This window comes from Setaria viridis, chromosome 8, assembly GCF_005286985.2.
Source record: "Setaria viridis chromosome 8, Setaria_viridis_v4.0, whole genome shotgun sequence".
NCBI lineage: Eukaryota > Viridiplantae > Streptophyta > Magnoliopsida > Poales > Poaceae > Setaria > Setaria viridis.
The window spans coordinates 23,455,316-23,469,311 of record NC_048270.2 but is presented as its reverse complement, the minus strand read 5'-3'; the positions used below and the strand labels follow the sequence as shown (position 1 = coordinate 23,469,311).

Sequence of the window (13,996 nt, the reverse complement as noted above, 5' to 3'; positions counted from 1 at the left end):
TAAATGAGGCAAATGTAAGAGATAAACCAAATCAGACCTTGAAAAATATATATAATTTCTTGGACAAGCAACATTTCAAGAAGTACATACTTCTGTTGTATAACTTTAAGTGAGCGTGTTTCTCATCTGTTTTATTTTTTGAACTAGCAGTTAAAATAAGACTAAATAGCTTTTCACTATGCATATATGTACAGCTTCCACTGATACTCCTTGTTATTGTGGTTGATTGAAGCATTGTCTATATCCTGGACGCTTTGAGGAGACAAGAAATCAATACACAGACCTTATAGACATGCTTAGCAGAGCATGGGCTCGCTTCAGTCAACATCACTCAAGTGAATTCAAGGAGCAACTTCATATCCACTCTGAATTCCCAATATGTATTCAATTTGCACATCTCGTGTCACTTCCTCGAACATAACAAATATTTCATAACTTCTTTTGCCATATATATAGTGTTTCAGACAGAATCCGGGAAATAATTATGCGGATACTACGTATGTGAGTTCATCCATGGCTTTGTACGTCCTTAGCATAAAACTGACCACGAATTCAGAGTACGTATACAAATTCCTTAACAATAAATTAGTTCTAATTGTGCAGATCTAGTGATCTAATATAACAACCTTTGCTAATGACATAGATTATGTACATGAAGGAAGAACTCCTCGAGATGAAAAAATTAGGGCAATTTAAGAACAACTCAGTGGATTTCTTCTGGACGAGGTAGTAAATCTACGGGAGAGTTCCATAATGATGGATCAAATCTGCATCACCGTCAGGACTCGGGTTCAGAATAGTCGATCCAAAATGTTGAACTTGGAGAGTTGATGCAATGTATTATTATTCATATATGTGTATACGCAATATGTCTATGTATAATATTATCTCAAATGTAATATTATAGATCAAATACAACTTTATATATATTACGTATTAGAACTAGTATACGTAAAGGAAACAAATATGAAATACTAATATCAAAAAAGAAATAGAAAAAAATGAGAAAAGCAACCGAAAAGAAAAAAGAATTTAGTACCAGTTAGGGAGACCAACCAGTACTAAATTGACCTCGACCACACGCGACGTAGCAGCCAATTTAGTACCGGATGGTCTCCCCAACCGGTACTAAAAGTCCCCTTCAATACCGATTACCGATTATTTGAACCGGTACTAAAGGACCGCCCTTTAGTACTGACTTAGCAATACCGGTTACACAACCAGTACTAAAGGGGGTTGGACCTGGTACTGAAGGTGTTTTCACCAGCAGTGTGATAACGATACACATAGAGGACTGCCTTCTTGGCTCCGCTGAGGAGTTCCTGAGCGAGAGCATCCCTCCTACCTACCGCACTGTCATGTGTTGCGACTTCATGTGCATGCGTATCCTCAACCAGCCTCTAGAACAGTCACAAAGAGGTATGAAACACCGCATGAAACCCTTCACTATGTGATCTTTCCATTTTTTACAAGTTGTCGACTCTCTGCACAGGAAAGGGATGTCAGCGACGTCTAGCTGCTAGCATGTGTCGTTGATTTGGAACAACAAAAGTGGCAAATAAGGGATGAATAATATATACCATTAGGCATATTTTGCTCATCCATCCAGTTTTAATCTTTATTGAGGGCGACAATGCGCACTAATCATGTTCTTTTCTTACTTAGTGCGGGCACACGCTGTTGCACTAAAGATAGCAAATTCATGGCATGCGAAAGCAAAACCTATGTCAGGCCGATGTGTGTGACAAGTTCCCCAAGATCAGGTTTATTACTAACATGTATCTAGCTAATACTCCGGTTCTTCTTTCTGACCTCCATGCCCTCAATGATGAGCCCTATCTTGGCATAGGTATCGGTTTTCTCTGAGGCACTCACTTTTACCTCGGTATCACCATGCTTATTGTAAAACTCACCAAGCCAGAGCTCCATCCAACCTTCTGAACGGGTAACCGGGTAAGCCACGCCATCTACACGCACGGCATCTTCATCGACAAAGGAAACAATGCCATCAGTGGTGTGTACTCCATCCACTGCTACATAGGACTCCCCCCATCTGAGGCCATCATGCTCATCTGCCAGCTTGTAGACAAGGTATATATCATAACTAGTATCGGTGGAGAGGAACTCCGCAGGGACCCAGCCCTCAATCACGAGCCACCAGACTTCTATGAGCTCCATCGATAATGCGAACCTAATAACAAATAAAATGAGCAAGGGCGAGCAACCACATGAAGGAACCTATAAAGAATTTACTTCAAGGATTTATACAAAATTTAAACAGAATTTAAATACAGGAACTTATACAAAAATAGCTTCAAGTAACTTGTACTATTGCCATGAAAAAAATTATTAAAACCACACAAACCTTGGTTCATAGATGTGTGATACTGCCTAGATCAATAGTACCATGCGAACAAATCAACTCTATTTCCATGAATATCATCAAGATACCTATATTTGTTATTTTTGTAAAAAAAATTGTTGCAATAATTTTTTATTATTGCAAAGTTACTGTTTTGATTTTTTTCTTGTCATGCAATATATTGTTGACATTGTGACAATCGATTTTTCTTTGCTAATAGGTATTCTGTATTGCTATAAACAGATTAATAGTATCGCAATGTGATTTCATCTCAACTGCGGGTCCCCAACCAGGGAAAAGTATTGCCATGGCTACTGATATTTAGCCCATTAGAGTAGGCCTAGCCATTGGAAAAGATAGATCCACCCATGAATTGGCTGCAATACAACTTTTGCATTGTTATTACTCCAAATTTTAACTGTTGCTGCGTTTACTAAGCATATCCAGTTCTACAAGCTAGTTATACATTTTCCATGGTGGAAAGGCATTATTTCACAATATTCAACAAATTTGTGGAGTCCAGCAAAATAATATGGTTAAATCTAGAAAGTAAAGTATCAAATCCCACTATTTGTTTCAAATAACTTACTACCATTGCAATAGTTATTTTTATACCAAGATAAAGAATATCATGACAATTATATTTTTTACATCAATTGTAGTCGTTGCAAACGTGACTACTGCCACATGGATTTTGTGGCAACAACTTTGCGCTCATGTTGTTCATTGCCATGGCTGGCAACGAGTTTTCAATTGTATGATAGGCATGTATGGCCACAAATCCAGCGTAACATTTTATTACATTCCAAAATCTCTCAATTTCCTTGTATTGGATTAGTAAGGTAACTAAATCTTGTTAATTTTATAAGCGTCAATCTGCTTCAAAATTTTGTGCTAGCTTAACATTTCAAGGAGAGCACCCAAGAAACTAAATTAAGAATTATTCAGCTCCTTTAAGTTTTGTAAATCATACCTGGACTCAGGAATAGAATTCAACCTCCAGTATCTGTCGTCTTTTCCCCAAAGTATATGCAACGATCTAGCTGGTAAGATGCAGCTGTTGGTCCCCATAGGACTCTCCAGGAAGAAACCCTGTATACGAATGCCAACAAAATTGTTGTTTCAACATAAGCAATATGAAACATGGAAGTAATAATCTCACTATTACTAATTGTACACGTTTGATCTCACACGCCAGAAAAAATATTAATTATTCACATATGTTATTATGAATTTGTAATAATATAATTTAACAAATCTGCGTCTAAATTTGCCTCGTCCAATAATTATTAAAAACTCTAAACTAACCCTCTAAATTTTCATCTAATCCAGCTACCAAGCATTGCTATTTTGAAGAAAAAAATCACAAACTATCCCATATATACACTTCTAGATTATGCACTTATGCCATTATTAATATATAGAAAGATAAAATCTAACCATGAAGACCTTGTATACATGCATATTGATTTCCATGGTTTAGAAATTATGAAATATGTTACCTTAATAGTCATTTACCAATTATTCAGTGAAAATAATAATCCATACAAAAATATTTAATACACTGTGGTAATGAATTATGTATGATGCTACTTTATATTAATTTTTTATATATTGATTTAAACATCTCAGGAAATATGGTGCATGTTAAAATGCATATTTATGTCATTGTAGTAAGTATCAAATACACAGGAATGGATGATGCAAAGGAGAACTTTTTATGGTATCTATATAGTTATTATGCCTATCAATTCTAAGGAATTTAAATTGGTTGTTTGACAAAACTTATCGACGAACAACTGCTCCATCTACCCCATAATAATTACTACTTATAGAGTTTTTCCGGACATATTAAGGATGAATATTAAAAGTGTATATTACCCTTCCTTAAATTCCATGTGCTAATTAAGATGATAATTATACCTTTCCTATTTAACTGGGTGGGAGGCTTGCATGCAGATTTACATGTCAGAATTGATTTACATGCAGATTTACAATAGTGTATTTTATACCTCTCATGCCAAAGAACCCACTTTAACCTCAAAAGTATGATAAAATTTGAATGCTAGAAGTAGCTATATTATGGGATGGAGGGAGTAATAGTTATATGTTTTTAATAATTATATTTCTTAAAACTGCTAGCACGTGTAGGAGCACTGATTGGTTGCTTACTATGGTGCATCTCATTTTGATAACACAATAACATTGAATGCTGAAATTCATCAAAAATTATTTGCTAGAAAACTGTACCTTCTTTAGAGTTTGAGAAAACTTATGTTGGTTCACTTTTGATTTGCACCACCATTCTAGTTCATCATTACACTGAATGAGTAGATGTTCCAGCTGATAAAGCTGAGGCAAAGATTTAAGGCTCTTGCATTCTTCAATTGTAATCTTCACGAGTGATTTGAGATCACCCATCCACCCTGGCAGTGCTGCCAGTCTGTCACAAAGGCTCAGAGTGAGCGACCGAAGGAAAGAGAGGCGCTTCAAGCTCCCTGGTAAGAACTCCAAGGGGCAACTCACAACCATCAACCTCTCAAGGGAGGTGAGGTCCCCCAACCATTCAGGTAGGTGTTTCAGGCCATGACATTTACTTACAGTTAGCGACTGGAGTGAGGAAAGGTATTGAATGCTATCTGGTAAAGCTTCCATCCCGTGGCAGCTAACAATAGCCAAGCTTTGGATCCCAGGGAGGTGATGAAGCAATTTCCAATCGTTGGGTAGAACTTTGCATAACAATACTTGTAGCATAGTCACAAGATAACCTCCACTGTTTATATCATAGTTTGACGCTATTACTTGATCGCTGTTATTTATATCCCATTCCATTGCTCTTGGGGGGCATGGCTTCAGCTTAAGCTTGGGGCAGTTCCAAATTGTCAACTTGACAAGCTTGGGGAACATGAATTCCTCCTGGCCGCACGGATCACTTGCACCTGACACCTTTGTCACCCAATCTTCAAGGTTTGGCATACCATTCAAAACAAACCTTGTTAACCTTGGGAAAAACAATGCATGTGATGATTGGTGACTCCCACAGAAGTCCCGATCAATACTTCTTATTTTAGGCATCCCTTTTAGTCGCAGCTCCTGCAGCATTGGCAACTGACCAAGTGGTGGTAGGTGGTCGCACATAGGAAGGTCCTCCATGTTGATCCGTATAAGGTTGCCAAGAAAGGAGGTCACTTTATCAATCCAGCCATCGAGTCCACAACTTGCATAACCTGTTACTATAAAATGTGGTGATGCACTGTTTATGCTAGGTTGCTGTGAAAACCAATCTGGCCATGATTTGGCGAGGCTCGATCGGGTGCAGTATGCAACTGATTCAACTTCTTCCAGCAAGCTATTTGTATCTTTGATGCCTGAAATCTCTAGGTTAACTAAACATTGCATGCTGTTACCTTTCGCTAGCAATGTGTCAATCAAACTGCAGCAATCACTTGTCAAATCCTTTAGAGTGATGAGAGAACCATTGAATTTCCATCCATCAGTAGGAAGAAGTGGGGAACTGCTGTTGGAGCCACTAACATGCAGCTCGGTGGTGTAAGCAAAGGGACACTGCAACCCCATATAGTCTGCCAACGATTGCATCACCTCATCCTTCTGAAGAAGCAGTTGTGCTGAGACACCACTTGCTCTTACTTCCCAATTTATGCTTCTTGGAGGGCAGGGATTCATTGTTAACAGAGGGCAATGGTATATGTTCAGTTCCTGAAGCGCAGGGAACATGAACCCTTCCTGCTTCCGCTGGCCAGTAGCTGATGTCATAGTTGTGCACCATTCTTCCAGGTTCTCCATATATTCCAAAGTGAAATTTTGCAAATTCCTGAGTCCTCCAGTGTTACTAGACAATTCTCTTCCCAATGTCCTTATTTTGTGCATCCGGCATAGGTGAAGCTTCTTGAGATTTGCAAGCTGCCCAAGCTGCGGCAAACTGTTGCACATTGGAAAATGCATTAATCCAACTTCCTGAAGCTGACCCTGGCGGGAGGAACCAAGTTCTAGTTTCCATTTAGGAAACCTTTCGCCCATGTAACCTTGCACCCTTAACTTTTTAAGATTTTCATGTGGCTCAAGCGCCTGAAGCAGTGCTTCATCTTCAACGAATCGGTCAACATTTAATGTCCACATAAGTCCCAAACTACGTAGTCCTGATCTATCAGGCATCTTCAGCGCTTTAGCCTCATCAACTGTCCGTATATTCTCGAGGCGATACAGTTCCAGCTCAGAGAACTTCTCCTGCTCGAGTTGGGAAATGTTGCTCCGTATGCTGCCATCCTTTGTTTCAACGACAAATGCTGGTAAGGACTGCAGACCAGCACCCAGCCTATGTTGTAGAATGGGTTTCCTCACCGATTCCGTACAACCATCGAGCAAAATGAACTTGATGCTTTCCATTTGGCCCAGCTTCTCTGGTAAATTTGCTAATTTAGAACAATCTGAGAGATTCAGTGTGTGGAGATGTTTAAGGCTGCAAAATTCTTGAGGGAGGCCTAGAAGTTTCGGACAAGATGACATATCTATATAGTTCAATTTTGTTAGCTTGTTAAGAGCATCGACAGGTATATCTAACTCAGAACAGCTTGAGATATTCAGATATTGTAGACCAGTAAGGCTAATGAAAGATTTCGGGAGCATGGTGAGTTTCTTACAACCTGATAGGTCCAATTGTTTTAAGGAGTCCAGCCCACCAAGGGATTTTGGCAAAGTGTGAAGACAGGAGCAGCCTGACAAATTTAGTTTCTCTAAATTCTTTAGTCTGGCAAGATCGTCAGGTAATGAACTTAGTCGACAACAGTTCTTTAGGGACAAAAAACGCAGGCATTCGAGATTGCAAAACGAGTTGGGCAATGTCTGCAGATGCACACAGTCCGAAATGTCTAGATGCATCAACTGACCCAATTTGGTAACTGAGTCTGGTAGTGCTGAAATTCTACTGCCATGTAGATTGATATATTGCAGTTCTAACAAAGTGCCAATGGCTTTGGGGAGCACTTCGCATTGTATTCCTGAAGCATTAAGGTACCTCAGCTGCATCATATTTCCAATCGAGGAAGGAAGCTTCTCAGTACATAGCCCACTAATATCCAAGATCCGCAGGCATTTGACAAACGAGGAATTGTACCATTTAAATTTCAGTCCATTAGAATCTTTTGTATGAAGAGCCCTTAACCCAGCTAACAATTTATTCTTATGCAAGTTTTCCAACTTACAAGCAAAAACCATGGCATAACGAGGTGAATCAGATGCACATACCACATCCTCCTGATTGATAACTACCAATTCATCATCAGCAACTAACTTAGCAAGGTCGTGTACCAGATCATGCATCTTAAGTTTGGAAGGAACTCCAGAACTGCTCCTCGTGATCTAAAAAAAAAGTAACTCATCAGATCAATGAAATCACTTGCTGAATTAAGATAATTTTGGTGAAATTTGCTTGCTGCAATCTTGGTTTAACTTAATATATCTAGTTTCTTTCAGACGAATGCAATATCGTTATTTACTATACCTTTGTCAGATAGGCCCTATAGATCTGTCTATATGCCAAATGTTGCATCTAGATAAAAAAAATGGGCGAGGCAATGTATTTTATAAGAATATATACATATTATGAGCAAATTTTGCATGGAGATTGGAAAATAGCATCAATCCTGACACTATATACACTTGGACATATAAAGTCATTCTCACAATAGTTAATTTTTTCTAATTCATACATTTCCCAAACATTTTTCTAATTCATACAATTTCCAGAGTTATTGACAAATTCATCTGTCTTATTATGTATGAATTTTCTATGCAAAATATTCAAATTATACTAGAAAATACTCATAAAGAAATTCACTGATACATATCTTATTATTACCACAGTTTGAAATTATAATGCTTACTTCGTTCATTGAACAAACCTTTGCCATCAATGACTGTATCGATACATAAGTTTTGCAATACAACGTTGATGTCATTAGATTCGTACTGAAAAAATACCTCAGTATGATTATACTTTTGTATCATGTAAATGAAATGTTAAAAGAGTTATTCTTCATCATAGACTTCTCCTAATAAAAGGAATAGCCTTATAAATAAAAAATGGCAATGTCAGTGTAACACAAATCAACGGTGTGTCATGCAACACAATAGGACAGATAAAGTTATTATGAATTAACAATAAAATAATTTTCAATCATCAAGTGGAGGGTCCCGATAATAGCACAGGATAATCATACATAACTATGAAGTTCCATTGTTGTTCTTAGCCTTCATGCAAAATAGTTGTTTGCTGCACATAATATCAAGATGCTTGGTATCCAAAACAACATATTAAAAAAGATTGGTCTAGACAGAAGCGCACAAATTTAAAAAGGTTCATAATGGAGAAAACGTGCATTTTCAGCATTAAGATAAGATTGTTAATTTTAACTGTCTACTCCTCAAAAAATAAATACAAAAAGAGCCAAATAAATGGATTAAGCAATGCCTCTTCTGAGTACATAGTCTGAGCAGTATAAGATGGGTTGAGCACTCAAGTGTTCGTAGTAAGGACTAATTAGTGAGTGGGTCAGTTTGTCTTTGTATAAAAAGTCGATAATGCTCAGGAGCGGACGTCCGATGCATCGGACACTCTAATCCCCGTCACCCCCTGTGTTGTTAGTTAATTAAATTAGAACAGTATAAAATGACGTGACCTAACTTGCACCACACATTTTTCTACTTTCATTCTTTATCTCTCCCAACTGCTCTCTCTCTCCAATTTCCAACCATTTAGCTCGATGAGACTCCAACGAGCGTAGCGGCCGCATGGGGGCAACGACATTGGGGCAGCGCTCGGACGGGTGAGGAATAAGCAGCACGCCATGGCACTCTGACGAGCGTGGCAGCGAGACGTGGCGTCAGTGTGGTGAGCGCGACAGCGACACGGGCTGCACTCTGACGAGCGAGGCAGCGGATTGCCATGATTTCGCCCGATTCCTGTGAGCTTATGTATTCTGTGGGGCAAGGCCGTGGCCGATCTACGCACGCTGCCAGAGCCTGGGAAGGGCGTCGGGTGCTGCTCGAGCGTCGGGGGCGCGGGCCGTCACTCCCCCGCGGCCAGGAGGCGAGCCATGCCGGCCGCTAAAGGAGTTGCTCCGCCCACAATGAGCTTGGCCGCCTCGGAGATTCACGAGGAAGCCTGTCGGGCGCTGCCGGGCGCGGGCTGCACTCCCCCGCGGCTAGGGGCGAGCCACGCCAGCTACCGCCATCCTCCTCCAGCACCGTTTCCTAGCGTCGGATCCTGCTGTGCAGTGCTCCTCCTGCTAAGGTTTGCTTCATGTTGCAAGCGTATGTTTCAAGTGTTTCAGAAGAATGTTGCAAGTGTTTCATGTGGATGTTGCAAAGTAGATCTAGATGTTGCATATATTTCACACATGTTTTATCTAGATGTTGCATTTTCAATAAAAATTTTGAATGTTCCATGCAACACGAAACAGATGTTGCGGCGGGTTTTTTTCCTCATCATCAACGGATAGCCCCCCGACTGCCATGTTGCAATAGGTATCTCACGATATTGCAGTAGGGATTCTTGGATGTTGCAAGTGCTGTAGATACGCACGGGTGTTGCGGATGAACGTATTGTCTGATGTTGCATGATTGATTTTCTGAGATGTTTCGATGTTGCAATAGTTAGCTTCTTGTTGTTTCATCTGTCAATTTTTCATGTTGCAATATTTCTTCCCGTACGAGCTCAACCCCAACTCAACATATGATGATTTTTTGGAAATGTTGCATGAAACATGTGTTCAATGTTGCGGTGGGAATTTTCCCTCACGAATATTATATTTACATTGAGCTATTTTTTCGCATATTTTTCATGTTGCAATCATAGATTTTCGATGTTGCAGCTATTTTATTTTGATGTTGCAACGGAATGTCGGATAATTAGTGGTATTTATTGTGGTACTACTGTAGCCGTCAGATTTAAAACGGATGGTGATGCATGCGTCCGATGGGAGTTGCTCCCGCTGGACGCCCGGGCGCTAGCAAGCCCCATAAAAAGTTCTAGAGAAAATTGAAGAACCACCCTATAATTGGTCATTTGGCCCGCGGCCTGTGGGCCGACCCACAGCACGGTATTTTGGCCCGATCCAGGCATAGCCCGGCACAGCAGCATTGCAGGCCAGGCCGGCCCAACCTACACCAAAGGCTAGGCCTGGGCCGCTGCCTCAGCTCGTGGGCTAGCCCGGCACGGCCTGGCCTATTTAGCCCGTGGGACAGCAAAGGGTGGCACGGCCTGTTTAGGCCCGTTCAGCTCACCTCCATGTCCATCTAAAACTAGTGGCCTACTCCTCCCAAACCAACCCTATCTGCTTCACGGCACCTTCATCCCACCGACCGCTGCCTCCCTCATGACCACCGCATCCCCCCGTCCCCCGTCCTCCGCTTCCTCCCAACTCCCCGGCAGCCTCCTCCCGCAGCCCTCTGCGGCCTCCTCCCGCGGCCCTCCATCGCCTCCCCCTACCCCCGGCCGTCTCTTCCCGCGACGGAGCCGGCCGCCTCCTCCCGCGGCCCTTCGCTGCCTCCTCGTGCCCCCTTTGTCGATGCAAGTCCCCTGCTGCTATACTGCTGCTCCGATCCTACCCCCAGTCGTCTCTTCTCGCGACGGAGCCGGCCGCCTCCTCCCACGGCCCTTCATCGCCTCCCCGACCGCCTCCCCGTGCCCCTTTGTCGATGCAAGTCCCGTGCTGCTATACTGCTGCTCCGATTTGGTGGTGATTTTGGCGTGATTTGGTGGTGGCCTCACCAATTTGGAGGAAATGCAGGAGCTAGAGCCGTGCCACGGGCCGGCATGAGCACGGCCAGGCCGCTAAGGCCCACCGGACCAGCGGGCCATCACAGCCCGCCTAAGAAGGCAGCAGGCCGAGCCTGGGCCGCTCCTTTGGCACATGGGCTGGCCCGGCCCGGCACGGTTACTGTGCGGGCCTAATCGGGCTCGTGCCAGGCCGGGCCGAGCCGCCCGTTTAGCCATCTATAGTCCAACGGCTACTTTAAACCAATGGAACAAAGAAAGAAAACTATTTTACTGAGTTCTGCAATCGTGTAACTGAGAGTATAACTCACCGCAGGCGGCTCTGAATCCTGAAGAAATGACATGATCAATAACTCACGGACGCTGTCCTCTGCATACATCTTTTCAGTTAGGCCAAGAGCAATCCATTGGTGGCATAAGTCTTCCCGATCAATTTCATAGCCTTTAGCGAAAATTGCACAGTAAGCAAAGCATAACTTGAGACTCGGAGTCATTAAGTGGTATGTCAGCTTAAGGGATGCAAAAACAGTTTGCTGGATATCCGTTGTTCCATAATCTGATTTGGGCGGAAAGATAGCTTTTATTAAACTCAACAGTTCATTAACGCTTCTTTCTGGTTTCAATAGGGACGCAACACATTTAAGAGCCAAAGGTACACCTCTGCACATCTTTACAATTTTTTCCACTGCAATTTCTGGAATATCACCTTCAAGAAAATATGAGGATGCAACTTGCTTAACTAAAGCAAAGCTAAGTCTGTCTGACAATGGATCCAATGGGAATAATGTTGCTTTGGGCATATTCAATCGAATTTCTCTGCGTGAAGTAACTAAGATCGAGACATTGCTTCCTAGTACACCCTGCAGTTTGGCTAAGTGATCTGAATCCCAGAGATTGTCCAATACAATGAGCCATCTACTCAGGAGCACCTTTTTGAGATGTTGGTATATAGATTCAAGAATCTCGAGATTACAAGGCCTATGTTCAACGACAGAGATTATAGCTCTTCCAATCTCCTTTTCGTGCCAATTTTGGTACAAGTAAACCCATGCCCGATGAGGAAAGGCCTCCTGGATTCTTTCGTCATTAAACACCAATTGTGCTAGTGCGGTCTTACCAACACCAGCAAGTCCATGAATAACAGTACAGTGACTAGTTTCTTGAGGGTGTGTGTTAGTTGAACAAGCTTTGTTATTGGAGCTAAGCAGTATATTAATGACTGCTTGTTTCTCAACTGTACGACCAACCACGGCTGATACCACTGATGTTGTTTCTTGTTCCTCAACAGCATCCTTTTTGGGCTCAGATGATACCCAGCCAATCCCGTAACTTTTGCTTTGCTCCTTTATTTGTTTCAACCTTTTATTCATTTTCTTCATTTTCTTAGCCATGTCACCGCTCAACATTATCTGCTCAAACAATTGATTCATCAAGTTACGATGTCTATTTTGACGTGAAAGCATGCATATATATGCAAATAGACAAATCCAAGGGTTACAAATCTATATACCGCAGCATATGTATACGTTTAATATTGATCAGTTTGGCGGTAGAGATTGGAGATAAAAAGCAGTTAAAAAATATGTACACGAAGAAACTGCTAATCAAGTATGTTATGCAAAATGGAGATCCTTTACCACTACTGCTAATATAGTTGCTCGTGCTAAAGTGGCAAGGCACACAAGGCCATGTAAAATACCCATTGGTATTTGGATAGCTCTAACAGCTAGGCCGTGGAGTTACCAAACTGCGAGCTTGATCCCTACGAGATATTGTAACACGAATAAGAGATAACAAAAATATGCGTTGCCCTTTGAAAACTCTTATAAGTTACATATCAAATAAAATATTTATATCATTTTAAATTGCTTACGTGCATCATACCTTGAACCAACTAGGGCCCTGCAGCTTGCCCTGTGGGCTGCCGTGTTGGAACTCATCAAACATATCAGAGATATCATAGGCAGCATGCTTGAGCCGTTTGAGCCACAGTCGCGCGGTTTCATCGTTGATTGACCGCTTCTCTGCATCCGCCATGGCAGCCTCGATGGACTCGAGCGTCATTTTCATGTAGTTGAGGTCATCCTTGAAGCTCTTGATCCTCTTCACCGGACCTTGGACCGAAGCCTGGAGCAGCGCAGGCAGCTTGCGAACAACTTCCTTTATCACGGCCGCGGCCAGCATCTCCCCTACACCCACCATGGCTGCTGCTTGCTGGTCTGCTCCAGCAAGAACCTCTCAAATCTCAATAGTGTGCGAGTGCGAGTGCGAGTGCGAGCGAAGGTGCGCGGGCTTTTGCTGCTAGGGAAAAGGAATTATTGGATCAGCATGGCCAGCTTCACTGCAACGTGTGTATGTTCATATCCATCCATTTTGTCAAACTAACAGCGAAAGATCACCTACTGCGAAGTTGATCGGGGGAGACGACTTTGTCTGGCACAAGAAGTTTCCGAGCAAGAAAAAAGCAGCGGCCTTAATTGTAAGGAGGGACAGGGGAAACTGAGAGGAATGTAGCACGCGAGAAGGGTGGTACCGTGGCAGCATGTCGTTTTGTTTGCTAGTGGAAAACAGAATCCAGGAGGCAAACCTCCCAGATACCTTTACGGTAGGTCTGACTTTTTTTATGTGTGCTGTATCAAGGCTTCAAAAGCATATTTTAGAAATTGGAATTGCTTCCGACCTCTACCACTGCACCTAGATAAGTTCTTACAATAAATTCACCTTGAAAATTGATCACCAAAATAGAAATATAGTTCACCAATCTAAAAAAATCATAAGCAAAGTCTATTATTGTTTCTCCATCCGTTCCTTGCGATGATATCTAAAGCGATGACTTCTAG

At 41.9% G+C, this 13,996-nt stretch overlaps 1 protein-coding gene across 3 annotated transcripts; it reads right to left on the bottom strand.

The window, feature by feature from the left end:
• Positions 1-827: 827 nt before the first annotated feature.
• Positions 828-13,526, bottom strand: LOC117833518 (uncharacterized). Of its 3 annotated transcripts, XM_034713045.2 has the most exons (6): positions 13,041-13,526; positions 11,468-12,565; positions 4,613-7,738; positions 3,336-3,454; positions 1,914-2,191; positions 828-1,484 (listed from the first exon to the last, which is right to left on the bottom strand). In XM_034713045.2, the coding sequence occupies exons 1-6, from the start codon at positions 13,356-13,358 to the stop codon at positions 1,447-1,449; spliced, it is 4,977 nt and encodes a 1,658-aa protein (XP_034568936.1). In that variant the 5' UTR covers positions 13,359-13,526; the 3' UTR covers positions 828-1,446. The 3 variants fall into 3 exon arrangements, with proteins under 3 accessions (XP_034568936.1, XP_034568935.1, XP_072151668.1); XM_034713044.2 differs by lacking the exon at positions 828-1,484 and having other exon boundaries at positions 1,553-2,191; positions 13,041-13,525; XM_072295567.1 differs by lacking the exon at positions 828-1,484 and having other exon boundaries at positions 1,553-2,191; positions 13,030-13,171.
• Between the last annotated feature and the right edge of the window lie 470 nt (positions 13,527-13,996).